The 27,461-nt window shown below is 37.3% G+C and overlaps 1 protein-coding gene across 1 annotated transcript in view; it reads right to left on the bottom strand.

Moving 5' to 3' along the window:
• The window catches only part of ATAD2B (ATPase family, AAA domain containing 2B), a gene marked incomplete at its 5' end in the record, with an annotated part of 67,625 nt that overhangs the window by 18,107 nt on the left and 22,057 nt on the right, over nt 1–27,461 (bottom strand). The window contains 9 exons of the mRNA XM_019470648.1: nt 3,544–3,681; nt 8,908–9,030; nt 13,647–13,806; nt 16,873–17,069; nt 17,377–17,512; nt 18,154–18,339; nt 19,018–19,204; nt 21,135–21,267; nt 25,071–25,382. Of these exons, the coding sequence (XP_019326193.1) occupies nt 3,544–3,681; nt 8,908–9,030; nt 13,647–13,806; nt 16,873–17,069; nt 17,377–17,512; nt 18,154–18,339; nt 19,018–19,204; nt 21,135–21,267; nt 25,071–25,382 (1,572 nt within the window). The remainder of the gene's footprint in view (nt 1–3,543; nt 3,682–8,907; nt 9,031–13,646; nt 13,807–16,872; nt 17,070–17,376; nt 17,513–18,153; nt 18,340–19,017; nt 19,205–21,134; nt 21,268–25,070; nt 25,383–27,461) is intronic.

Here is a 27,461-nt window from a genome sequence, read left to right as displayed (position 1 = left end):
TTTATATAAAACTTGTATTTTTAATACTTCACATAACAAAATATTTCAATGTTTTTATTTGCTCCAAATGCCATTTTCACAGCTATCATTTTTATCATACAGCATAAAAGACATCTTCTCTATGAAGAAAACAAAATCTGCAGCCTATCACTACAATATATTATTGTTAAATACTGAAAAAAAAGGTAAGAATGTAAAACCAAATCTTCCCTGTACAGTTTATTTATATGTAACGCTAAAGGAAGAACTGCAAGACAGTAAAATAATATGCAACGTACTCCATCTACTGGCAAAATAGAGCAGTAGGACAAAGTTTTACTATACAGCATCCCAATGTTTAAAGGGACACTAATGTTTTATGCGCTAACGTGTATCTAAACCACTTAGCAATGATTAATTTACCAGACACACCAAACTGCACATTGCTGGTAGCTTCCTTTTCCACACTCGTACATACAAAGCAGAAACAAGACCCTTCTCATCGGTGCCCAGTGACAAGAGGTAATGGGCACAGATTGAAATACAAGACATTCAATTCAAAATTAAGAAAAAGGAATTATTATGAGAGTGGCCAAGCACTAGAAGAGGTTTTCCATTCTTGGTGATACTCAAAACACAACTGGACACAGCCTTGAGCAACCAGCTCTGAGCAGGGGAGTTAGACTAGATGATCTCCAGAGGTTCCTTCCAACCACAGCAATTTTGTGATTGTATGATCATACAACTACCTATGCCAGGCTTTTGACCTATGTCCCATCCTAAGTTCCCACCAGAACACTTGCACTTTTCTCAAAATACACAGTCAATATGGAAATATTTTAAATTATCTGTGGCAGAACTCTCCCAAATGGATTTTCAGCAGCTTCTAGTAATGCAATGCTTTTAAAACTCATGTACACTGTGATACACCATCCACCATAGGTGTACCTTCAACAAGGGAAATGGAACTTGCAGATTAAATCTAACTCAGGAACGCATATCACCATGCCTTCAAATAGAACAACTATTTTGTGCCACATTTCTGATAGCCCATCTGATCTTAATCAAATTAAAAAAAAAAAACTAAAATACATTAGAAAAATTAAAGAAATCACAAAATAATAGGTAACTAAAAAACTAAATAAAGTTTCATAGAAAATACATAACCTCAGAAAAACCAACACATGATAAACTAACTCTCATTCTCTATTGTACTAGCCCCGAACAGTAAACAGGGCTTTAAACTGGGGAAGGCTGCTGCCCCGTCTGTAGTCCACTCTGTTTTTAGTGAAGATGCTTGCCAATAATTTCCTGTAGGGTTCTCAAGTGTTTCATCCGAATCGACCTTTTTGCAGCTATTTTCTAAAATACTGTAAACAAAGCTCCTAAAAAATTAATTTAATCAGGAAAATAATGTTATGATTCATGATTTTTTCCTTAGATTTATCTAAGGAAAAAAACTAATTCAAGTTCAAATAGCAGAAAAAAATGGAAGGTTTTCAAAATTATTAATTGGAAAGTACGGGTTTTATCCTGTGTAATTAAAATACATGAATCATCATCCTTGTTACTCTGCTTGTGTAATACATTTTAGTCTTAAAAAAAAATATTAGTTCTTGATCATAAAAAAATTTCAACTCTACCTCTAAAATCGTCTCTGTTCAGAAATCCCTTCTCTAAATTTGTTTCTTCCATTTATACAATCACAGTCCACCATATAATTTGCTGCTATACGAGCTCCCTACAATCTGCTCAGTTCTGCTCTCACTTTGCTCCAGCTCCTTCCTCACAACACCCTTCTAAGACTGTCTCTCTTCCTAGTTTCTAGTCTCTACTGAACTTACCGCACCAATCTTTAAGTGTGCCCGTGTACTACTTGAATTCCTTCTGCAGATTTCTGATTGCCCATCAATTCTTGGTTCTCTCTCTTGATTACCAGATGCATCACAATCCTCCTGGACTAGCTACCTCTCCCAGACTCAGCGGTAAAAGGCAGATTTTCATTTGACCATAGTCCCAAATACCACTAAGCCTCAAATTTTCTTGCCTTCCAACCTAAATCACCAGAATAACAGCAGTGCCTTAACACTAACTTCTTTTTTGTTTACACACAGGAACACTGGCAGTTTTTTGCAGTCGATGGCTCTATTTTTCAACCGCCTGCCACTGCATCCACAACATTAAGTGGAGAAGAGAGCAGAGGTATCAGAGCTTCTCTTTATACAAGTCACCAATAATGGCTCTCTTCCCAAGAGATGTCTGGTTTGGAGGTCTATAAACCCTACCGTCTGCTGCACAGCATGCAGAGCCCAGAAAGTGCTCTGTAGATCAGCCAGAGCGAGAATCTCTATCTTGTATTTCATCAGAAACAAAAAAAAAAAAATTGAGAATCCTTTCCCTCCTCTCTCTGTTTTTGCACAAGCTGCCAAATGAATAAAGAACAGCTTGGATCTGCATCATCAATTTATTATATAACAATTTATTCAAGCCATAACTCTGTACAATTGACTTTAATTCCTTTAACGGAAGAAATTACAGCTTCAGGAAATAAAACCATACACCTCTAATTAATTAAACTCTTTGACATCAACACCACCATTCATATATAAACAATGTTCATCTCTGGGCAGTTATCACCGTGCCTAGAAAACTCTTTCTCATCAAGGAAAAGCACCATGAAGGAGAGCACATAGACCAATGAATATCAGTCCGCTCCAATCTATCAGTTTGCCTATTAAGCAATAATTGGTAATGCTATTAATAATATATTAATAATGGATTCCACATCTTCAGCGGGAAAGCCATGCACAACTATCAGTGTATCCCTCATACCCACTTTCTCTTATAGTCTTTATTTTGTTTATAACAAAAATATTTGTTGTGTATTTACCTGTTCTACTCAACTTACCTCTTGAAAATAATTAGCAGTGCCTCTGATTACCTCACCACAGTTAAACAGTCACTCCTCACAGATCTAGAGATTTTGATCAATTAACTGGACTAATTCAGCAGGCTGCAGCAAGAGTATCTTAACATCCTCCAATAATGGGTACTGACTATTGAAAACCAGGTACCATAAAGGAAAATACAGTTAAATTTGTAATCTCTTTTCTAACTTTTAGCATGATACAGTATGTACTGAAGATAGGAAGTGAATAACTATAGTGCATGTGAGAGAATATGAAGCAGCATGTAGGTATGTACCTGTGAATACACACACACAGAGCAAACAAATCTTAACACTTATCAAACAGATAAAAGTGATCTTCTCATTGGATCAGAGCTGTCTTATACTGAAAATAGTCTTTTACAAAGAAAAATTTATTACTCATATTACGTTAGAAAAACAGTTATTCTTTATCACAAAAACAGAAATCCTGCTTCTTTATAACTTCTTGGGCAGAGACTTCATGTAGTCAGAAAAAGAGTATTTCCTAAAGTTCCACGTGTTTCATGCTCAAATTACTTTTGGAAATAATCAGTAAACAGTAGTAGAGAGACATCTGAAATGTTTGCCATTGGAAGTACCTCTAATTTTGCACAATTATCATCCAAGGTACTCACATGCGCATTTATTTGCAGAGTTGGGCCACACAGCCATTGTGGGTTTTTGTTTGTTCCGAAAAGCCTCTTCAACTCTAGCTTCTGTTTTCCGTACAGTGGAACCATGAGGATTTATTTGTTCTGCTGTTACTGATAAGCCTGCATATAGAAGATAACCATACCTATTTAAATAAACCAAGCTGCATAAAATTATTGAATTTAAAAAGAAACTTGGGATACCATGCTGCAACAAGAACACATCAATTAATATTTAGCTGGACATTCAAAACAAAGATTAGAATCAAGAATATTTGTTTTCTACTGACAAAATAACTTACTGGTTGCATGATCTTAAAACTGTCAGCTCTGACGGCTTAGAAAAATACGACTGTCAACACTTGGGTCCCCAAAGATTGCACTCTTCTATCCGTATTTGCTCTATAAAGCAAATTCTTATTGACAGTTTCAATTTTTCCTAATTTTAAACAGATGATTTAAAATAAGTGGCAATTCATAATGGCATTATATGCCATATCAAAAAGAGTATCTTAATAAAAACCTTGTATTGTCACCATGATCTCTGTTATGTAAAATGGATCCATTTCAGAGTCAATATGAGCTCTTAGATTAAGAAAATGCAATTCTGCTTTTAACAAAGTCTGGTTTGCTTTCTGTAATATAAGTTCATCTCATAGCTTCTACTGTTTCATAATTTTTTAAATTAAATTCTAAAAATGCAAACTTTCATATTGGTTAAGCACATTTTAAAGACATAAACGAATCTCTGAAGTTTCATATTTGTGAACTAGAATTTCCTATCCATCCACTAAAACAATCTTCAAAATGTCATACCATGTCTCCAATAGTAACCAGAACCAAGCGATCACAAGCTGACAAGAAGCTCTAAAACTGATGGATGCAGAAATTAAAAGATTCACAAAGGAACTCTCACCTAACAGTTAATAGTTACAGTGTAAGTTTCTAAATACCATTACAAATATTTTAAACTGCGTATCAAACATATTTCATTACTCAAAACATCCACCACTTCTACCTTGTTATCTGCTGGTTTCAGCAAGAAGCTGCAAATTCCAATAACCTAGCATACGTTGTTCTTAATTTACCGACTTAAAACTTGTTATTCTTAGATTTACCATCTTTCAACAGCACCTCATCTCAGTAATACAAGAACAAGAAATTCTAGTTTAACGTCTAGATACTAATTTTATTATACAGTTTATCATTCTGTTACACTGCAGTACTTCTTTTGAGATTGGTCACCAGCCCCAGTACTAAACAAAACCGGCAGATCTGTCAAAAAAAACAGAAAAGTTGTGCAAAAAGAAAGTGATATAGAAAATACCTTCCATTTTAAAACTATGTCAGATTGCTAAATAACTTGCCAAGAGAATTGTCATGAAAATGGATATGGAGCTTTTTAGCCTTAACCCTCATCTTCAGTATCCTGGAAATAAATTAAGAGCTAATACATGGCACAATTCAGAAAATCAATGGCTTTTCAACTGGGTAAAGATTAAAAAGCCTACAGTATGTGTCATTTGCCTTCCAGACTCCTCTGTGATTCTGAGAGACAGAAACACTTGATAACATTTCCAGAGAATCTATGAGAAGCCTCACGCAGATCAGCTTGCTCAATTCCATCCAAATCTCATGTTGAATGTTGAAGTCTTTCCAAATGTAGCCAAGAAAATGTTGGCCAAGATCTAACCAAGTACAGGGCATGTTCTTTTTGTCAGAAGACAAATCTCCTTTCTGATGGCCACAGCCACCCACTCTGACTCAATCTGTGACTGCAACATTACCTTGACCTCTTCTGAGCAGGTATTAATGCAAGTTTTATATTCAGTCCAAGAACCACTAGTTCCAGTCCAGCATGACCTGGACTTTTTTTTCCACAGTCCCACTGTTTGCATTATTGCCCTTCTTTCACAAGACTGCTGTTGGCAAGCTAAGAATTTTAATTCTGGCAAGGCTTGAAGGGAGGATCCTTTATCAAGCTGAGTCCAGACATATATGCAGGGAAATGTGGACACTGAATGGTGGGGGTTCCCCCCCCCCATCAGAGTGTACACATTCCAGTCTGGCACTTTTAAAGGAAGATGAAAAGAGAAGCTTAGGGTACTCAGAGCTGAAAAAAAGCTTGCTATGCATCACACAGTGAAGGACACTCACTATGACATCACTCTCAACATTCATTTTAAGGCCTTGCTTGGACATCTCTTGTTGATATTAAAGAGAAGTACTTAAGGGTCCAATTCCCACCACTTAGTCTCATACATTGGTCAGGCAACAAGGCTGGCTGCCCAATTCAGCATGATTTCATTGGGTAGCTGCACTCAGAAAAACAGCCTGGTATGAGCAACCACCCTTGCATTTAAGTGACCAGTTGCAAAGAGCTTTTGGACAGCAAAAGGCATAGTTTACACTGTTTACACGGTTTTCCCCAAGTATTTCCTCATTGAAACATTCCATTATTTCAAAATATACTCTTATTATGAAGCAGAGGGGAAGAAGGAGGATCAGGGGATCGCTTCTATACCTGACCATCTGGTAATCAATCCAAAGAAGAAACCAGAAATCCCTTAATAACCTTGTGGACATCCAATCAAAAGAAGAAAATGCAAGTATAAGCCTTTGTCGTCCCTTGTCCAAAATGTTCCAAAATGGGATACGTGTCTAAGTCGAGACCAAAAGGTGCACTGTGATTTTGCTGATCTGCTGAGATCAGCAGATCTGCTGTGTTGCTGAGCATATTCTGTAGGGCAAAATGGGAGTAATAGCAAGGTTGATCAGCATTCACACCCCTTCCATCCATTACAATGACCAGTGCCAAGACTACGTGCCTGAAGTGCCATCTTCTTGATGTTCTACACCACAATCTTTGACACAACTCCTGACCTAGGGATAGGACAATCTCTTGCGCTTGCCTTACAGCATGAGGTTTCCTCAGACCTCAAGAGCTTGATATATTTCTTCGTTCATAACCAGTTAATCTAAAAGTTTCTTCCACGCATTTCGAATCTTCTGCCCTTGCTAATCCAGTAAGCGATCTCAGCCTTCCACATGCTGCAGCTGGACCAACTGCAGAGCTCATTTGTTCTTGAAACCACCACAATGTGGTCCAAATGCACGAGCATCTTTGAAATGTGACTTGCAGGTATCTGTGACACTGTAACAGTTTCCACGCCAATGCCTAGAATGCACTTTGAAATCTGTCCATTGTTGTACATGAGCTGTTGTCACTCACAAACTGGTACTGCTAGTCACCTACCTATATCTGAAGGTCCACTAACCAGCATCTGACATCAATAGAATCTTCTTTTTCTGATTTAACAAGTTCATTGCATGACACCATCAGCCTTAATTATGACTTCTGAAAATCCACCTCTTTCAACAGCGTCTGCAGGTTTTGCCCCCAGAAATATGTATTACTTGGTCACTGCCACAAAAAGAAGGGCAGCGTTCCAGTCACCTCTTGGGAGACTTGCAAGCTACTTACAAGTCACTCTCTGTAACAAAGAGCTCTTACAGTTACTTTAACCTCGGAAGCAATAACCTTTAACAATCATGGGGGACTCATAATGGATAATTAACTGAGCACAGCTCTCAGCATGACACTAAGGCCAGAATTGTGAATATTCTTATACTTCTAATAGAAGAGTACAGAGGAGAAATGAAGGCATTATATTAGTTCTATTTTACAACCACAGTGAATTACAATTGGTTCTCTTATCCACAATTCAAGACGCACATTGGAAGCTTGTACAGAATTAGACAAAAAAATGCATGACTGAATGGGAAAAATCATAGAATCGTTTAGCTTGGAAAAGACCTTTAAGATCATCAAGTCCAACCGTTAAATAAAAGGAACTGTATCCGTTTTAACCTGAAGAAGAGAAAGCCTACATACTTGGGATAGTTTAAAGAAATTTATTAACAAAGGGTCTTCAATCTACTGACAGAAGTATTTCAAGAACCAGCAGCTATAAGTTAAGACCAGCCAAATTCAACCTAGAAATCAAATAATGCATTTTTTTACCAAAGCAGGAGGCAAAGCAGGAAACAACTTGCCAAGGTAAAGCTGGAATTACTGAAATCAGTAATCCCTAAATCAGCATGAAATTTTGTTCTAATGTTATAGTTCAGTGACTTTCAACCTTTTTCAACTGTCAGACCTTTAAAAATTTTCCACAGAGGTACAGAATCTTTCATGTAAACAGAGCCCTACTGGGAGTATGTTCGGGTTTTTGATTAGCTTTTGTGGTCACTTTAGAAGCTGTCCACAGACTTGGAGGTCTATGGACTACAAGTTGAAAACAACTGCACTAATTTAAACAAAACTAAGTCAGTGATGTCCTCCAATGTAGGGGGCTATATTTCCTGATTCTGGACTATCAGCATGTCAACCTCATGCTCTCCTCATTGTGGATGTAATAGTTGTTTCTTAATCCAAAAAATCAACAGATTATCACCAAAAGTAAACTTGTACACGTGCCAGGGTGAACTAAAAGTCTGCTGTTTTAAATGCCTTTCTGCCTAATCATAATTGTTATTACACTGCATTACATGGCATTTTTAGAATACAGCTCTGGTTTCACCACATCTTCAGTTAGTACAGCAATCCCAACATTTATCTCTTCACCATGTTCCACAATACTTTTTGTACCAATAGGCAACGCATCCTTCTTTTGTAAAGAATCAATCAATTTTCTTTGAGCTGATGAAACAATGGGAAGTCCAGAGGCCCCCTCTGCATGTTCCCACAATGCTGGAGCCTTTTTCCTTCCCCATCTGTATTCATCAGCTCTTGGACCGGGACCCACCTCCCCAGATGGTGATCCTTGCTTCCGTTTGCGCTTCCCCCCGGCAGGGTTACTTGGCCCTGCTTCCTCCGCCATCTCTCTTGGATTTCTTACGTTGGCTTATGGGGGTTGCTGGCGATCCCAATTTATGGGTCGGGGGTTCTCAATGAATGCTCTTATAAAAGAACCAGGCTACTATAATGACTACCACCAGGGCTAAGATTTGAGATGTGGCAAACAGACCGCAATGCAATTCTTGTCCTACGCATGTACCATTGGTGGTGTTATTCATCTAAAACAAAAATTCACAATTAACATCACAGCCTCATCACCGTTCTATTCGTATTCCTTCTTTTGTAAAGAAGGATGGTGCCTTATTGGACCAGCTCACATAGTTGGAAAAAGTAGACAAGTTTCAAGCTCAGTCATCCTTTAACATGCACTGCCTGAGTCTGACACGCGTTCTATACTTCATCTTAAATTTAAATTTTTATATGGATATTTGTAAATTCTGTTTTCTATTCCATATATGTTGTGTTATGACAAATGAAGTTAAACATACCTCTTTTTCTTCTCGCTTCCTTGATTTCTTCACACATCTTATTAAATTCTGGATCCAGTTCAGCAGCGATGATAGCATGAGCAGTGTCCTTCAAAGTACAAGCTCTATGTCTAATTATTTTATCTAGAAAACAGGACAGCACACTTATTAATTTTATCACAATTATGTAAACTCTTTACCATTTCTATGTTGTTCTGTATTATATATATCAACACTGATATAGACAGAAGTAACTGGGAAATATTACAAATATATGAAAAAGTAGATGGATCAATACCATAGCATGCTCAAAAATCACAACCCAGCTATTTAAGAGATATAAGAGTTTTCAGAAGTGCAAATTGTTACTTTAATCACTAGTGGCATTTATAAACAAATACAAGCAGTGAATGATGAACACACCTAAATCAACTTGCAATCCTTAGAAACTTGCTAGAATCAGCAGGTGTACCCAGTTTCCACAGGCAGATCTACACAGTATAATGGAGTACAGTGCAGAGAGTCCCAAAATCAACAAGAGACTTGTCCAGGAATGAATTTACCCACTGGAGTCTAGGAACATTCATACAGTTATACTGCCTTCAAAATCATACTGGACGTCTCCTGAATCTGTAAGGTAGACCTGGCTTGCTTATATTCCTCCCCTGGTTTATTTTTTTAAACCTTAAATTATTGCTAAATTTTTACTTAACAACTGCTAGAAAATTCAAAATTGTGCTAAAGATTACTTCATTGCTTATGTCGAATAGCTATTTCTCATTTTAATCCATTCAGAAAAACTGGCAAGAAACAAGCCTCGAGTTTGCTACATTTTCATCTCTATTTGGGGAACAGAAGAAAAAAAGATTGTCCACACTGGAAGCCTAAATGTGACTCATGAAAAAACATTTTTTCAGAGAAGACCAGTTCCCATACCTTTGAAACACACAAAAGAAATTATTCCAACGCTGTTGAAATTTGAAAAGTAACTGTAACTTAGTAAGTAAGCCCATATGTGGAGAAAATTTGACATCTAGAACGTTGCTTTTCAATGAAACCTACAACACTCACTGTTTGCTTTTAGAACAAACATATTTAACTTGTCAATTCATCCATACTGAATTATTTTTTCCAGTTGATGGAGGTACTTCAACAGTCAACGTTAACATTAATGTCTACAACATATTATACAATTAGCACATTTAATCTGTTTCAATAATCACTAAAGACAACAATTAAGAATATCAGTGAACGTTTATTAAACAAGGTTTACAATTCTAGAAAAAGAATATCCAGTATCCAGCTCAAATGAGCCCTACACAGGTTTTCTGGGGACATGTACTGACACTTAAATCAACTGGAAACTAGAAATTTTTACCCACATAATGCTTCACAAATATATGTTTTATGATCACAAAAAAATACACTGCATTCCTTGCAGATGTAATTTTGCAATATTAGACTTCAAAAAGTTGGTCAGATAATAAAGTTTAAGACACCCTCGCAAAAGAAAGAGGGAAAAAAAGAGAAAAAAAAGAAAATTCAAATCAAGAGTATTTGATTGGACTACTACTTTCCTCATATCCTGTGATGGGCAAGACGTTCCCACAGACAGTGCGTCAAAGGGGCAAATACGGTTATGTCTAACACACAATGGTTATGTTTCTATGCCTTTAAGAACACTTCCTGGTCAAACAATGGAGGGAAAGGGGAAAAAAAACCCAACGTATCTTACTATACTTACCTATAACCTATCTTACTGCTTTTTATAGCAAAGTACCAGGATAAAAAACCCAAAAGAAGTCAGTTTTGAATATCTGTACTGCATATAAAACCAGCTAGTCTGGTACCCCTATTGCCTCTCCAGCTGAACGACAGGATAGAAGCAGGTATGGTACGATTCTTCTGCAAATTCAAGCATGAAGCAGAGGCAAGCATACGTGCCCAGCTTTAAAGAATGTGAACATTTATAGGTTAATATTCAGTTAATGCATCTGAACGCATGTAATGCTTACTCAGAATAGACATGATGTGCTGTTTCAGCAGTGTATTCATACAAAGGCTCAAGAATTCTTGCATGCCAGAAGAGCAATACATCATCAATTGTTGACAACGCAGAGGACAGAACTATCTTTCATTACCTACTCAATGATGAGGAACTTCAGTCCAAAACTTAACCTAGAAATAGCCAGATCCATTTATCCCAGCTCAGTCCTGACAGCAAGGAAAACTAAAATGTCCCTATTTTGGTTCCCTACATATATTTCTTAAGACTCTTTCTCTTTGGACAAGCTCAGTGAAAACTTCTGCCACTAAATGTTCCCCAAGCTGTCTTTGCTATTTTTTGTTTCTGCCACACTGAACCTGCACCTTGTGTTGTTTATGATCCTGAGCAGATCTGACCTTAGAAGTCTGTAGTTCCATAACACCTGCTCTAAAACTTAAAAAAAACCTCTTCAGACTACACTTTCTAGAACTGAAAAACCAAGCCCACAGATCCAAATGGCCTAAAAATGAGAACAAAGGGTGTATGTTAATGCCAATTCTTTCCAAAGCCCATCACTAAGTCACAAACATACATCAGTCACATGCAGGAAGTATGTCTCAGTCCTCATCTTCTAAACAGGCGCTCTTTAGAGACACTCAGAATCCCAAGTGTCCATCAAGGGCTTTGATTACTTCACATCAATCACACATTAGAAGTCCTCAAAAGTGTGTTATCGAGATGACAGAAAGCCTTTTGCTGTATTTTATCAAAGTATTTTTTTAGTTGTAAAACAAAATGCATCATAAATTGAAGAAATAAAGTTTATTTTCTACAGATATGAACCAGCACTGGGTTCAAAAGGCAAATGTGAAAAACAAGCATAACTACTTGACCAGACTATACCGTATCTAGTCCACACAGGAGACACTTGCAAATGCCTCAGAAAATCAAAAATTTGAGAAGCAAGAAAAATACAGGAAATCAGGCTTTAACCTGGTAAAATGATTTCACAAGATTTAATGAAAAACTTTTTAATGCATTGGACTACATTTGCAGATGGACCCAGATTTCCAAGTATCACTTATATTAAATACAACTACATTAAAAGGGTACTTTTTTGTTGTTGTTTTATTGGTGACTCTGGAAGCTGCCAATGGAAAGGCTTTCTTTTGGCAATGTACATTATAAGGCGGCCATAGTAAAGAGTACATAAGATGTTCTTTCCATAGTTTTGAGTGTGAACAGCTTGTACATACATTTCAATCTACAAATTCCATTTTAATTGAAAGCATCACATCACACTTTGTCAAGACAATACCTTCTAATCTCTCCTAATCAGCTGCAACTGACTTCCTTGCCTGATGATAAGAATAAGGAATTGGCTGGATGGTCCCACTCTGTTGCGGTTATTACTGTTGTTATTCTCATACTAAATCCAAAACACGGCACTATACCAGCTATTAGGAAGAAAATTAACTCTATCCCAGCCAAAACCAGGACACACTCAAGGAGTTGCGGTCAATGGCTTGATGTCCAAGTGGAGACCAGTGATGGCGTTCCTCAGGGTTGGGTATTGAGACCGGCGCTGTTTAACATCTTTGTCAGCGACATGGACAGTGGGATTGAGCGCACCCTCAGCAAGTTTGCCAATGACACCAAGCTGTGTGGTGCAGTCGACACACTAGAGAGAAGGGATGCCATCCAGAGGGACCTGGATAGACTTAAGAGGTGGGCCCGTGCAAACCTCATGAAGTTCAACAAAGACAAGTGCAAGGTCCTGCACATGCGTCAGGGCAATCCCAAGCAGAGACCCCACCTGGAGTACTGCGTCCAGCTCTGGAGCCCTTAGCATAAGAATGACATGGGACCTGTTGGAGCAAGTCCAGAGGAGGGCCACAAAGATGATCAGAGGGCTGGAGCACCTCTCCTATGAAGACAGGCTGAGAGAGTTGGGGTTGTTCAGCCTGGAGAAGAGAAGCTCCGAGAAGACCTTATCGCAGCCTTCCAGTACCTGAACGGGGCCTACAAGAAGGCTGGAGAGGGACTTTTTACAAGGGCACGTAGTGATAGGACAAGGGGTAATGGCTTTAAACTGAAAGAGGGTAGATTTAGATTAGATATCAGGAAGAAATTCTTCACTATGAGGGTGGTGAGGCACTGGAACAGGTTGCCCAGAGAAGCTGTGGATGCCCCCTCCCTGGAAGTGTTAAAGGCCAGGTTGGATGGTGCTTTGAGCCACCCGGTCCAGTGGAAGGTGTCCCTGCACATGGCAGGGGGGTTGGAACTAGATGATCTTTAATGTCCCTTCCAACCCAAACCATTCTATGATTCTATGATTTATCCTGTTTTATTTCCATCCCCAAATACATAGTTCTTAATTTCTGTGTGTGAGTTTCATTTTCTAAGCCAATGTGGAAATAAAGCAGGCCACTGCAAGATTGCGTGCAGGATTCTCTACAGAGCTCTCCAAATTACGCTGGGGTTTTGTTGCATATACAAAGTCTATTCACTGAAAAGGAGCTATCAAATTTGAAAAGGAACTACAAAACCTAATTTATTAGAAAACAACTCTGAATGCTGTAGTTCTCCTGCTCTTGCAATGTCCCCCAGTGCACCACATGCCTCAGAATACTAAAAGCACAGACCCTTAGGACTTGCTTATCCTAATTACCACATAGCATGCAGTTTATTTAAATGCCTGAATAGCAACCATATACGTGATTAAATACCAGGCTTTTGGGTTTAGGTAGGCCAAAATGAAGTAGGTCCTTACCTCCAGGATCTTTGTCTGGATTGTACTCCAATGCATTGCTGCAGATCAGGTCAATATCTGTTAGGAAATCCTTGGCTGTTACGTAGTTGTGTTTATCAATTTTGGTTATTACTGTTGATAGGTCCATTGGCTCTTTGATAACTTCAAGGTAATCTGAAACCTATAAACAAATAGCATACAGAAATGACACAGGACCATATGCATTCCATTTGAACAGTGCCAATTTCACATCTTTATAGTCTTATTCATTCCACATGCTTAGCTCCAATACATTAACTAAACATTTTGATTTCTAAAAGAATTTATGTTGAAAAAGGAAGTTTTATCAGACTAAATAAAACACAGGACTTCCAAAGCTACTTTTTCTTCAGTAGGTCACCAATTTATCTTTCAAAATTAATTTAATGATATTTTTGAGGCAAAACATTTTAACATAAATGTATTTTTAATTTTATTTAGACTGATTTTTTTTTTTCATAATGTTGTAACACTGTCTCAGATTAGAAAGGCAAAAACAACCAGCCTAACTCAAAACCCTAGGAAAAACTAGGGAAGCTGTATTTTGTTCACCTTGTAGGAAAATTTCTCATTAAACTCAACAGTCAAATTATCAGCTTTTAAATATATTCTATTGAATAGTTCCTTCAATCACACGCTCAACAAAAAAAGTCAGGTTTTATCGACTGAAGACTGTAGAGAAGGGCAGTCTAAATTGAAAGCCTTGTGTCAGAGTTCACAGCTTACTATGAGCTTAGCTCGTAACTGGAGATTTAGCAACCAGTAGGGTACACTAAAAAGTATTTCACATAATTAATGGTACCGTAAGGGGCTCAAGCTTGATAGTCAAATGCATCAGCACAGCTGCTGGAACAAAGTTCAGCAAAAAGATCTATGAATTTGTTATTTACTTCAAGTAAAAAAACCCTATACGTCAATGTTTCAATGTGATTAAGACTACAATCAATTAAAAATACTGGCAGCCTCAGAAACAGTATTGCGTTTTTCCTTTTGAAATCACCCATGTAAGATGGTAGGCTGCCAAAATACTGAAGAGTTAAATACGTATTCAGATCAAGCCATAACGGCTCCGTAAGATTTTTTTTTTTTTAAATAAAGTATCTGTAGACATTCATACAAAAATATAGTACTACATAAACTAACATTAATGCATTACTTCAGTGGACAGCAGTCTATCACCTAATTCCTTAAATATACACATTGAAATTTATGAAGAAAAATTAAAATGGCAAAAATTCTCTTTTTGTGTCCCTCTATGGAACCATGATGATAATTGGTTCAGTGATTCGAAAGCCAAGACACAGGCTTCCTTTTCTTGTTAGCACATCATCAGAAAGAATCTTCACTGGAAACTGTAAATATTGCTGCTGAATTAGTCAGGAAAATCCTTGACTTATCACGTAGCAGCATTCTCTGCAACACAAGTAGGAGTGGAACGAACTTAACACATTTTCTCAGAAAGTCAAGCAGACAGGCTCTTGTAGAAAAGGAAAAGATAGTCTGGTGCTTAAATGCACCAGGTGGGATGAAAAGGATTACATTCAGTTTCTAGTGCTGTGATATATTAGCAGGGTTTTTGGCAAGTCTTTAAATAACAAATTCACATTTTGATTCTCCATCTACAAGACAAGGAATGTAATTTGTTCTTTCTTTACGTGCCCTTATTCACATAAATTTAGTGCCATGGTTTAATCCCAGCCAGCAACCAAGCACCACACAGCCACTCGCTCACCCTCCCCGCCCAGTGGGATGGGGAGAGAATTGGAAAGGCAAAAGTAAGAAAACTCATGGGTTGAGATAAGAACAGTTGGATATAATTGGAATAAAATAAAATAAAATAAAATAAATTGTAATGAAAACAACAAAAAAGAGAGAGAGGAACAAAACCCAGGAAAAACAAATGATGCAACCACTCACCACCCACCGACTGACACCCACCCAAGTCCCCAAGCAGTGATCGCTGCCCCCGCCCCTGGCCAACTCCCCCCAGTTTATGTACTGAGCATGACATCACATGGTATGGAATATCCCTTTGGCCAGGTTGGGTCAGCTAACACTGCTTAGCAACAACTAAAACATCAGTGTGTTATCACATTATTCTCATACTAAATCCAAAACACAGCACTGTACCAGCTACCAGGAGGAAAATTAACTCTGTCCCAGCCGGAACCAGGACATTTGGACCAAAAGTTCTTTGGGGAAAGAAACTGCCTTTAATACGAGTATGAAGAGTTTCCTACAGTAAGGGACCTCCCAAGCAGTTTCATTTAAAAAAAAAAAAAAAAAAATCAAACAAAGTTACTGCTCAGACCATGCTCACACTGTATGTTGCCACGTTAAAGAGCTCTTGTCAGTCTTTCAAAACCAGTCAGCTACAGAACACTACAGAAAGCTCAAATTAAGAGAGGACTGCATGGACCCATAAAAGATGCCTGTTCCATCCTGCAGGGAATTTACACTACAAACCTGCTTTTTACAATGCTGTACTTTTAACGTCCCATATTCATCTATTAATGTCTTCCAAAAGAGATGCTTCTCTTCAGAAGCAATTAAGCATTTTTTTTTTAATTAGCAAGCTTGCAAAGCTTGCAGTGGGCCAGCATCTGATCTCAAAGTCAGGCCAAACACAATCCTATTCATATAGCAGCACCTGAAAATAGATTTGCAGATCAAACTGTCTCATCAGTTAGGTGTGCAAACTCCATAATCGACCAGTTAATGCCTTATAATGTGCTACCATCTTTGATTAATGGCATCCACAAGTATTACTGCTGAAATCATTCAACAATATCACTAATGCTAAATACATTATAGAACACAGATCACTTTCCCAATATTAGCATGCCTATAGGATTAGAATGTTGTAAATGCTTTTATTAAAGAATTATATTTATGGTTTCAAATATTTAAGGAGCACAGGTAGAGATAGGAGTGGTGGCATTTTTAAATGCTGATTTCAGCTATAAAATTGACAGGAATGCACAAGATTTTTCAATAGGTCACTGGTATAGCCAAAGAACGTGCTCCAACTCCTTGCACCACAGATGAGGCTGTGACTATCTCACCAGCTAAAAATGAGCATTTTAGATTGGAAAGATCATGGATAAACATCTATTTTTCTTATTAACTTATCCATTTCCTTTTTTTAATTTATATTCTTTTTCTAAATAGTTTCAACTTCATTGTTTGCACATTACTGAAACAAGACCTCTTCAATATCCACCGGTTTGCTGAAGATGTTAAAGCGTTTGTCTGTGGCCAGCCTCTTGGTAACATCCCTGAGAAACAACCGCAGCTCTCTCAATGTGTTCTCTTCCTGGTCCTCCATTCGCTGTTTTTCTGCTTCTGACAGCTCACGGGCAGGACATGGCAGTGCAAGAGGAAGAACTTCCAGAGCACGAAGAGCTAGGGAAAAAACAAGAAGTCAGACAATGGAAATATTAACAACATAGTGGCTCTTGGGATTATGCCACTCCAAATTTCATTATATATTTAATCTGCCTCATTGATTTATCACTGCATCCTTAACCCCACAGCTCTCCATTTTCCAAAACTGGTAACTGTAATGCACAAAATTTATTCTGGGCACTGATTAACACTGTCAAATGCTAATTACACTAACTGTCATTTACCCACACCTTTTGAAAAAGGAAAATATCACGAGAAAACATTCAGATCACATTATTATTGGTTTTATTGTAACTTAGTTTACCAGCCTGTTTCCTTCTTGGTGGGGGCATTGCTGCCTCATCAAGAATTAACCCTTTGAAAAATCGCAATCTGTCTTCTTCACTTGGTCTTTGAATATAAAAAACCTCTTCATACTGGATTCTGAAAATACATTTCACCTAAAAAACAAAAAAGCCATATGAAAATTGAGCCCCCAAAAATACATGATTAATGACCGTATTAAAACACTAGTCACAAACTTTTCAAAATTAGCCACAGGAGAGAAGATAGTAAATTCTACCCAAAGCTGTGTACACAGCCTAGGAAAAACAACTGCTTGTACTTCTCACTGAATTTTCTGTAACTAAACTTGCAGTATCCCATGATCCTAACAGTGGCCATCTCTGCAGTGAAGAGGAGAACGGGCAGGAGAAAAAAAAAAATCAAAGAAAATGTTGAGGAAAAAAACAAGAACTCCCCTCCCCCATCCTGAACCTCAGAGGATATAAAGCTAAAGGTTAGGCCTTGAGACTAAATCTGCATTTAATTACACTGGAGTAATTTGTCAAAATGAACAACTGACAAAATGAACAATTTTGTCTTCTCAGCAAAGTAGCATGGCAATTATGAAAATTGGTAATATGGATGTACATCCCTCATCAAAGAAAATGACAAACATTTAATTAATATTGTATTTTCAGTTTGACATATTTTAAATTAAGTTAGAAAACCAGTGCAAAACAGAATGTTTTTACATGATCAAAACATTCTGAAGAGGCACATACCTCCCTAACAACGCCTCCTTCCACAAGAAACTTACCTCTTCAGGCAATTCACTATACATGGACTCAGAGGTAGACAGTAGAAATATAGGGGAGAAAGATGGTATATCTTGCAGCAAAGTTAGAAAAGTAGCTCTCACAGTTTCACTGACAGCTTCCCACCAATCACCAATATGAGGCATGTAAACAATACTTGGTACTGTTCTTCGAGCTTCACGAAAGATCTAATTAAAAGAAACAGTGGTATTTAAACTAAGAAACTAATTGTTATTATCACTTGTGAGTAATAAAATTCTTGTGGAGTAGGAAATGACTCATGTTTGTGGCATTTGATATACAAATGCTCCAGTAAAATAAAATTATCTAATGATAAAGGCTTTCTAAACAAGTGTTTGTGACTGTTAGCTGTATCATTCAATTATTTTACATCAATGTGCTAGGGAGACTACAAAACAACTACTTGTCATGTAAGTTTTAAAAACTTGCTAAGACTGAACAATCAAGATGAAAATTAAACTGGTTTGCAATCCATGAAAAATCCACCATAAAGTGTTTTGAAACCTAAAACATTTTAAACTAAGTAAATGAACCTAGAACTACAGCAAACCAATTCATACACAAGTTAATAAAATGAAAATCAGGAACCGAATACCCAGATTAAGCTTACTTGACATTAGGTATGTGACTGAGGGGGCAAGTTAAAAATGTAATTACTCTCACGAGTCAGCAGAGAGATCTCTATCACCCTCTAGAGACCCCTTTCTTTTAAACATGAAAATAGAAGGAGCCTATGAAAACCTGGCTTTTAAATTACATTCCAGTTAGCTGCCTTTATATTGATGCAACTATTCCTGTTCCAGAATTACATAATTTACTCATTACAAGAGAATCTGTAATGTCACCTGTGCACACGATTCTTCAGGCGTTTTGGCACTGACTGAATAAAGTGCTGGCAGATCTAGCCTGTGTACAGAGAATTTTTCAAGAGTGTGCAATAGTGCTGGAGCAAGGTGCGAAGTCTGACCCGAACCTCTCTCTCCAGATAGCAGTAATCTTGGTCTGTAAGAGGTTGGCTGGTGATAAGCTGACCTGCAGCAACACAACAGTTACAAAATACAATTAACATGCTGATGTTATTAATGGATGGATATATAAAATAAGATTTTTTTAGAATCCAAAAGACCTTCAGTAATGGATAATAGTTTCCTACAACAGCCTTAAAAGAGTCAACTAACTCTAGTATACCTCAACACTACTCCAAGTCTCAATAACCCGAGCTTTATCTATTCTTTGATTTCACAATTTAATTCAAACTCATCTGTGCAAAGCTATGCATATATTATATTCATGAAAACTTTGATTATAAGCAGTTTATTTAAAAACAATTCCTTGATCACATAAAAAGACTTAATGGACTTCCAGTGAAGATACCTATTTAATCATGTCTAGTTCAGTCCTAACTACCAAAGCATCTCTTCAGCAGCCTCAGGAATCCCAGGTCAATACATTCATCCCTTAAAGTGCTACCCAGGATTTCCCAGAACCACCTAACATTTCAATACTTTGTTTGTTTAAGAAATAGGACCTGAAGTAGGATTGAATAAAATCACTATTCATCTTCTATTTTAGCATATTCATGACACTTCTATTTAGTAGATTTCCAGACAGAAGAAAGATTTTAAAGGAAAAACTGCAACGGTAAAGTTATTTTTTGTTTTCATTGTTGAGAAGAAATCCTAAAGAGTCCATACAAGGATTTTGGGGGGTTTTGTTTGTTTGTTTTGGGTTTTTTTGCCCTGTTTTGGAGACGAGTGAGACATGAAGAGAGAAGCATTAGGTTTTTCCATTAAAAGTATTTTCCATTTATAGAAAATTGATTATGAAACAAGAAAGTTTTTTAATTAATTTGCATTTTCTCTCATTAAGGCATTTTCATCTGCACATCAATCAGCTCAGGCAGTGAAACAAGACTGGCTGGTTTTATTTCAGGTTAAATATTTTGTAACAGCTATGAAGCTGACCTTTGGCTTTTCAGTTCTGCTGGTGGAGGTTACACACACACAGATAGCAATCAAAAATGCTCAGAAAGACAGATTAAGGGAGGCTTACATACTTTACAAAAATAAACATACTCTTCAAGATTATTTTCTTTAGACACACATCCACACAAACATATATTGTTGTTTTGGTTTTGGGTTCCCCCTCCCGCCCTCACAACAAAAGCTTAAGTTCGGCATTAAAATACTTGACTATGTACCTCAAACTATTTGAACTTAAATCCCTAAGCTTAGATTTCCATAAATGCTGTTCTGGCATCACTCTTTAGCACAAAACTTTTAGCAGTCTTCCACAAGATGGCTCTACTAAACAGTACTACTACTGAACAGTTTTCCTAACCTCATTTTCTTTATTTAGCAAACTCCCTGCAGAACCCATCACATAAAGTAGTCTAAAACTATTCTTAATACAAAACAAAGAAATGTTAGTTTATTATTGTTAATTACTGTAACCAGTCCAATTCATACAAGACTCTTCCAAATTTCACACACTTTCTAAATTCCCATTTTCCTGACATTTTCCATGAAAAGCAATGAAAAAAATGTTAGAAATGCTGAATGCATTAATTATATAATGCATCCAAACAGCTGCATATACTGAAGCTCAACAATACTTTAGACCAAGAAAAAGCAAACAATCCCTCCAAAATATTCCTACATACCTCTCTTCCCAGTTCTTAATCTTTCAAATCAAAATGCCTTGTTACAATTAAGAATTGCTGTTAACATCCTTACTTCTAAGCTACACCTGTCTGTTGCAACATATTTCTGATTACTGTGTCTAGGATGTGGCCTTTCCTAAGACCATTCACACATCTAAAACTCTTGTCCATACACTTACATGTTTCTATTGCAGAACACCATTGCCACCACAAAGCAAAAGATCATCTTTGTTACCTCTCCTGATGTAAGAATTTCCTGGGTTTATCTATCTGGTTATATGCATTTAGAGAAACACTCACATTGTAAAATGAAGGTAGGGTTTATGTATAGCAGCTGATGACTGTTTCTTTGGTGATCCTGAGTGACAGCTCGTCTCAAAAATTGATGAAGCATTCTCATCTTCACTATCATCTAGTATTAGACTTGGTACATCTGTTCCAAGAAATATATTAATTAGAACCTTATCACTTCTAAGTACATGCACAAGCAAGAAAAGACATTACTATTTTCTTCCTGTAAATTATAACACATTTTCAAATGTAGAAAAAATGAATTAAAACTGTCTAAATATCAGAACACAGAATAGTAAGTACTTATTACTTCAAAAACCAAAACAAAGTAAATATTGTAGAAGTCTAATCATAATTACAATTTTTTTTTTAAACCATCAAGCAGAAAAACTTCACGACTACAAGAAATGTTTAACTTGTTATGAAATGCTTCCTTTCGTTTTATTTCACAGCTAGAGGCTTTTCAAGGATAAAGTTATAAAATCTGTAATTCCTCAGACTACATAGAATTTTGTACTTATTTATTTGTTCTAAGTGCCCAAATTTTTACAGGTACACTTCTTCCAAAATTATTCTCAGCACGACTACCTAGATAATGTATATTTTTATGAAGAATTGTTTTCCACCCTCTGATAATCTGCCAAAGAATATCAAATTACTTTTTATCAAAATCAGTTCAATTCATTCCACGTTCATATACTATACCTTAATCTATTTTAATTTCTTTGCTAATATAGTAGCATAATGAACTGAGTACTTTCTATATAGACATTCAGAAACAAAAAGCTAAAAGACTGATTACATTCAAAAGACAGACTGCAGGGACAAACAACTGCCAAAAATACAAATATGGCACTAAACCAAAACCACCAGTTGACAACTGAAAATCAGGTACAGCTAAATTAGCTACCAGAGCTGCAACGGGATTAAGAGTAGACTGCTGCAATTTGATAATGGGAAATAAACTGCTACAAGATCTTTATTTGGCCCAGGAAAAGAGTTTAGTTGATGTTACCCTAAGCAAACCACTCATTCTCATTCCCATAGAGAAATCAGTCTGCCACAATGGGATGAAAACGGTCACAGCCACTCAGCTGTACAGTAAGAGCAGTGCAGAAGCCAGGTCTCCTGAGGAACAAAACACTCTGTGATGGATGGGCAGCATTTCTGAGAGCAGCCCAGAGTCATTGCAGCACACTGCTGCTCAGGGCAAACACCGGACCTCCTAACAGTAGCTCAAGTTGGCCACAGCTACTTAGAAAAATGGATTGCTGTGAAATAAAAGTGTGAAATACAGAGAGATCTAAGTGTTATTCTCAAACATACGACCCACCACACGATTTGCCTGATTTACATGAAGCCATGGCACAGGTACTGCTACGCTGATTAGAAACCACTACCATGGGACAAAAGACTCAACTTCAAGGCAGCATTAAGCATTGGATGGAGATGCCATCTAAGGGCTATGCATCTAGACATACGATCCCAGGAAAAATTGATAAGAGACAGCAAAGGTTCCCTTAGCTGGCTGTGTGATTAAGAAACTGGATTCAGAGTAGGCTGGGCAGGAATAACATTCTGCTGGTATGGGATGAGGATGTGTCCTCATCACACCCTTGGCAAGGCATGATGCAGTCACACACCTGACAATCATTCCTCAGGGGGCAAAGATAAAAAAGGCCTGCAGACCCCAAACCAGTGGCCAAAAGCTAGTCCATAGCAAGAAAAAGCAGGTCAAAAACTGCTGGACATTCAGCTCTGGGCAAGGATAGAGGCCTTGAAATCAGCTGGACACAGGCCTCCTAATTCTTGGCTCACTGCAGTCCCTAAACAGGCAGAATTTTTGTTATACCAAATGTAGACCCATAGGGTATGTCCTATGCTCATGCACTGGACACAGCTTTTCCTTCCTAAAAAATGTAATTATTAAAAAAGTCAGCCCATCTTTTAATCCCAAGCAGCAAGCCTCAGTGACATCGCTTGAGCATCTGAGTCACTGAATTACGAGAAACAGGAATCATTAGTGAACTGCAAAGACATGTAGAAAACTAGATTTGCAGACTGTAAGTACACCAGTAAGCATCTGCCGTATACCTAGCTCTGAATTCAAGAAAAACTGAAGCCCTAATGTGTAATCTACATTTAAATTTAAAATAATTGTATGTGAAAGTGGATTTTGCTGTTTTTAACACAGATTAAGCTTACTATGCAGTATTTTCTTGGGTTTAAGGGAGTAAGAAGAAAAACTAAGGTACAGAAGAAACTTCAAAAAACAACTTAGTTCTTCTATCTTCAAAATCAATTATCTACAAACATTTAAAAGTAACCATAGCAGCACAATTATCTAGTAAAACTACTATTTAACCCAATGAATGCTTCCAACCTCACTTTGTTAGCAATAACGAGCAGAAATAAATAGGAATGTAAAGAATGTAACCAAAGAAATTATTCTGAACTAGAACTTTACAACAAACACAGGGACACCTAATTCACTTCTTCAGCAATAATGACAACCTCTAAATCAGGCATTACCAACAGGTTAACAGTATACAAAGAGACTTAAGCATCTTAAACAACTTTGGTTACAAGAGCCTAGTATGATCAGGGGAGCCTAATACGATCTAACTGCAGCTGCAAGCCAGCTCACTTCCCCCTACCCACCACCACATGCTCCCAGGCCCCATCTCGTGCCAACTCCAACACTTGTTAAAACCTCCAGCTATCCCACAGTCAGCAGAAAACTAACCCGGCAAAAATACATCAATTTTGGATGAGTTTGCTGGCTAAAATGGTTTAACAAAGGGCCTGACGTAGTAAAGTAAGTGCAAGGGATTGAGCAAAAATGCACAGCTGGGCTGGAGGAACTGCAGCAGCCAGCACAAGGATCAGCTTAAGCTGCCTGGCCTGCAGTCTGAAAGCACGCTCTGGAATAGGAATGAAGAGAAAGTCATGGCTGTCACAGATTTCCTTTAATGACTGGGCTATTTTCAAGTTAATCACACACAACCACAAGTACTGTTTACATGGAGGGGGATGGTGATCCCAGATAAGAATGGTAGAAAATAGTATGCCAGAATAAGTAGGTCTCATACTATTAACTTTGAAGAAATGACCAGGGTAACTATTAAAGTATGTCTCAGCAAACAGCTGGGTAAAAAAAAACCCAGCACCTATTGACTCACTGCCAGTCAAAACAGCCAGTCACATTCCTTCTTATTCCCTGCTTCCTCAATGCACTCACATTGCTCCAATTGTAGCAGGGTTCTGGCATACATCTGACCCCTTAGTGAGTTGATTTTGCTTGCTAATTTGGCAATAAGCCAACTTGACAAAACAGCAAATACTTCTCCACTTACTAAGCCAGCAGAATCAACTCAGAGGATCAGGACTGCATCAGGCCAGTTCAAGGGGAGGGAAGCCTCAGGACTTTCTCCTTAACCAGCAGATGACCATTTACATAGGTTCAGGTATCTCAGCTAACCACAGCCTCACCTGCTGAGCTGCAAGCTCCCCATAGCACTCTGCAGCCTGCTTCTGCGCCATCAACAAGCAAAGGATCGGGGACAGCTAATTGACACTCAGGACAGGAGCACCAATTTCAGGTCGTAACACACTGAGCAACATTATCTCACTATTTTCTTTTGTTCTGCCATCTGATTATGCCCCATTATTGCTCATATTTAATTTGTAAATTACTTGGGGATTCTCCTTTTTTCGGATGGCACTCAAACCTATGGGATCTTGGTCTATATAGGTCAGTTTATTAAATCCCACAGCAACTTTGAATCAGCAAAAATAATTATGCAACATCCAAGCAAATTGTATTTAGGTACTAACAACACTGAACCAAATACACATCAGATTTAAGGCTAGCAATACAAGAAAGCCAGGTGAAATATTTCCAAATTGCAACAGCATTTGCAAAAAATTCTCCAAACCACATACCTTCACTTTTGTCACCCTGGCTAAATTCAGCATGAGGAAATACTTTGTGTAAAACCTCAAGAAGGTTAGTGAAGGTACGTTCCAACAGTGGTCTGATCACAGGAGATAACGCATGTCCTGAAGATGTCACGGCACGTTGGGAAGCAGGCACAATATTCTGCATTGCATGATAAAAATCCTGTGCGCTGAGAACTACTGAAGAAACATCAAGCTGTAGTTTCTGACTGCTCACATAAATCTGGGGATAGCGTCGTCTCAGGGCAATCAAGGCAGCCTCAGTGCAAAGTGCTTTTATGTCAGCTCCACAGTACCCTAGTGCACACAAAAACAAAAATATCTTCCATGAAATAGCATTGCTGTGCTACATATATTTCAAACATGCCTAAAGCTAAAACAAATCAGTAATACTTAATTGTCAAGGTCCACAAAGCATCTGCTAAAAGGTATCAGGTCATAATCCAGTGCCAGTGTTGCGTACCAAGAAATTACGTACAGGTATATTGAAATACAGTAAGAAATGAATTCCACATTGAGATTATAATAACTTACGTTTACACTATATAGTGCGATATATAGCGTATTTTCAGCCCAGGGTTATAGGTCTGTCATTGTTCTTTCTTTTTCCTTAACATTATCTAAAGTACGTGTGCAATTTTAACAGGCTAGCCCCTCTCCTCCTTTTTTACTTTAATATGTCCACATGAATCTATTTTTTAATAGCAAAGTAATTTTGTAATACTGGATGAACATCACCAACTTTAAACTTTTACAGACTGAGAAAATGAGCAGTATAAAGAAAAATGTTTCATGAGTAGAATATGGAAGGGATGAAATCTGTGTTAAAAAAGCATACTGTGGACTCTTGGAAAAATGTGAACTTTTACTATCAAGAAAAATGTTTCAGACTTTAAATTAGAGTTTCATAATTTTACTAATATAACTGAAAGAGTAGAAAAACTATTAAAAAGCATTAGAATTTTAATTTAGCCTAGCTTTGTAAATATCTACAGGTGGCTACCTATAATTGCTTAATCATCATTACTGAAAAACACAGATCTGATAATTATGAAATACTGAGAGACTTAATACTTGTGTCTTTTGCAGTACTAATGGTTTGGGGTTTTCCCCCGAGCTAGAAATTAGATTTAAAATTTTTCCATCTCTCTCAGCAAAAGACATTAATATGCCACTGTATTTTGTAGCACCATCTTTCAAAAAATGTAAAACATTATTCCAGTGGGAAAACTCTTTTAGAGAATTATAGTCACTATAGGAAAACGTGTTGCACTGAGGTATTGCCACATAAAAGTTCATGGTTTATGGTTCATGGTAGAAGCTAATTAATTGATTCTTTAGTTAAATTATTCTCAGTCAACTTTTTTTTAACCAGACTTCCTCCTCCCCACCAGGTCTTACACCATTTGCACCTTTCTACTCTATTTTTGTATTGGTCTTTTGGCAGCACCAAATCCCAAAACTGAAGCCGCCTTGTTTCTCTCTCTTTATCCTCTGATGTTCTTTCAATGCTGCTGGCACACATATTTTTACAAGATCCATACAGCAACAAGGAACAAAGCTGATTCCATACACAAAGTTGAAAAATAAAAAAGGAAGCAATTAATACGGAAGACAGACAATTTTCCATCCCCATCTTTCAGATATATAAATTTGGGGGATAATAATAAGAGATACCGACTTTTCAGCTATAAAGATGACTTAAATTGGCTGAGACTTCAAATTCCACACGAGTTTCTCATATATACTTGAAAATAATTTTTAAAAAGAAAAAAAAACCCAGATGGAAGATCACCATAAATATCAGACTCCTTCCGCAACTTTTAAACTAAGCTTTCCAATTTTATGAAAAGGTTAGTAGCTATAATTGTGTAAACTTGATGAGCACACACTGTGACTGTTATCTAAAAAGTATGTAGCAATTCACACTCACAAGTTACCTTGAAATAAATACACGTGACATTTGAAATATGTTCAAATACATCCAGTATATTAATCAATAGGCAACTAATTATTTTCAGCACTAAGTTTTGTTTGGTTTTTTTTAACTAACCCCCATCATGAAATCAAAACCATGCCAGCACACTCCATCAACCATGTGAACCCATTGGACAGTAGCTACAGGTACATCAGAGAAATCAAAACCAAGGTTTTGCCTCAAAATTCTGCTTTGTTCTTTCAATATCAGCTATCAAATTCCATTTAAATTGGTCCACTTCTCATCTAACAAGCATACTGGATTAAACAAAAAATTTTGGGGGGCACTAAACCAAAGCTTAAATCAAAGATGTGCTAGAGATATATAGCACCCTGAATGCCTGTCACCTTAAAAACTAGTTAGGTATCTTTGCGACAAAAGATTCAGCAGCTCAGGAG

This window comes from Aptenodytes forsteri, unplaced genomic scaffold (assembly GCF_000699145.1).
Source record: "Aptenodytes forsteri isolate BGI_AS27 unplaced genomic scaffold, ASM69914v1 Scaffold175, whole genome shotgun sequence".
NCBI lineage: Eukaryota > Metazoa > Chordata > Aves > Sphenisciformes > Spheniscidae > Aptenodytes > Aptenodytes forsteri.
The sequence above is the reverse complement of the archived record's forward strand: the minus strand, read 5'-3'. Positions and strand labels throughout refer to the sequence as shown.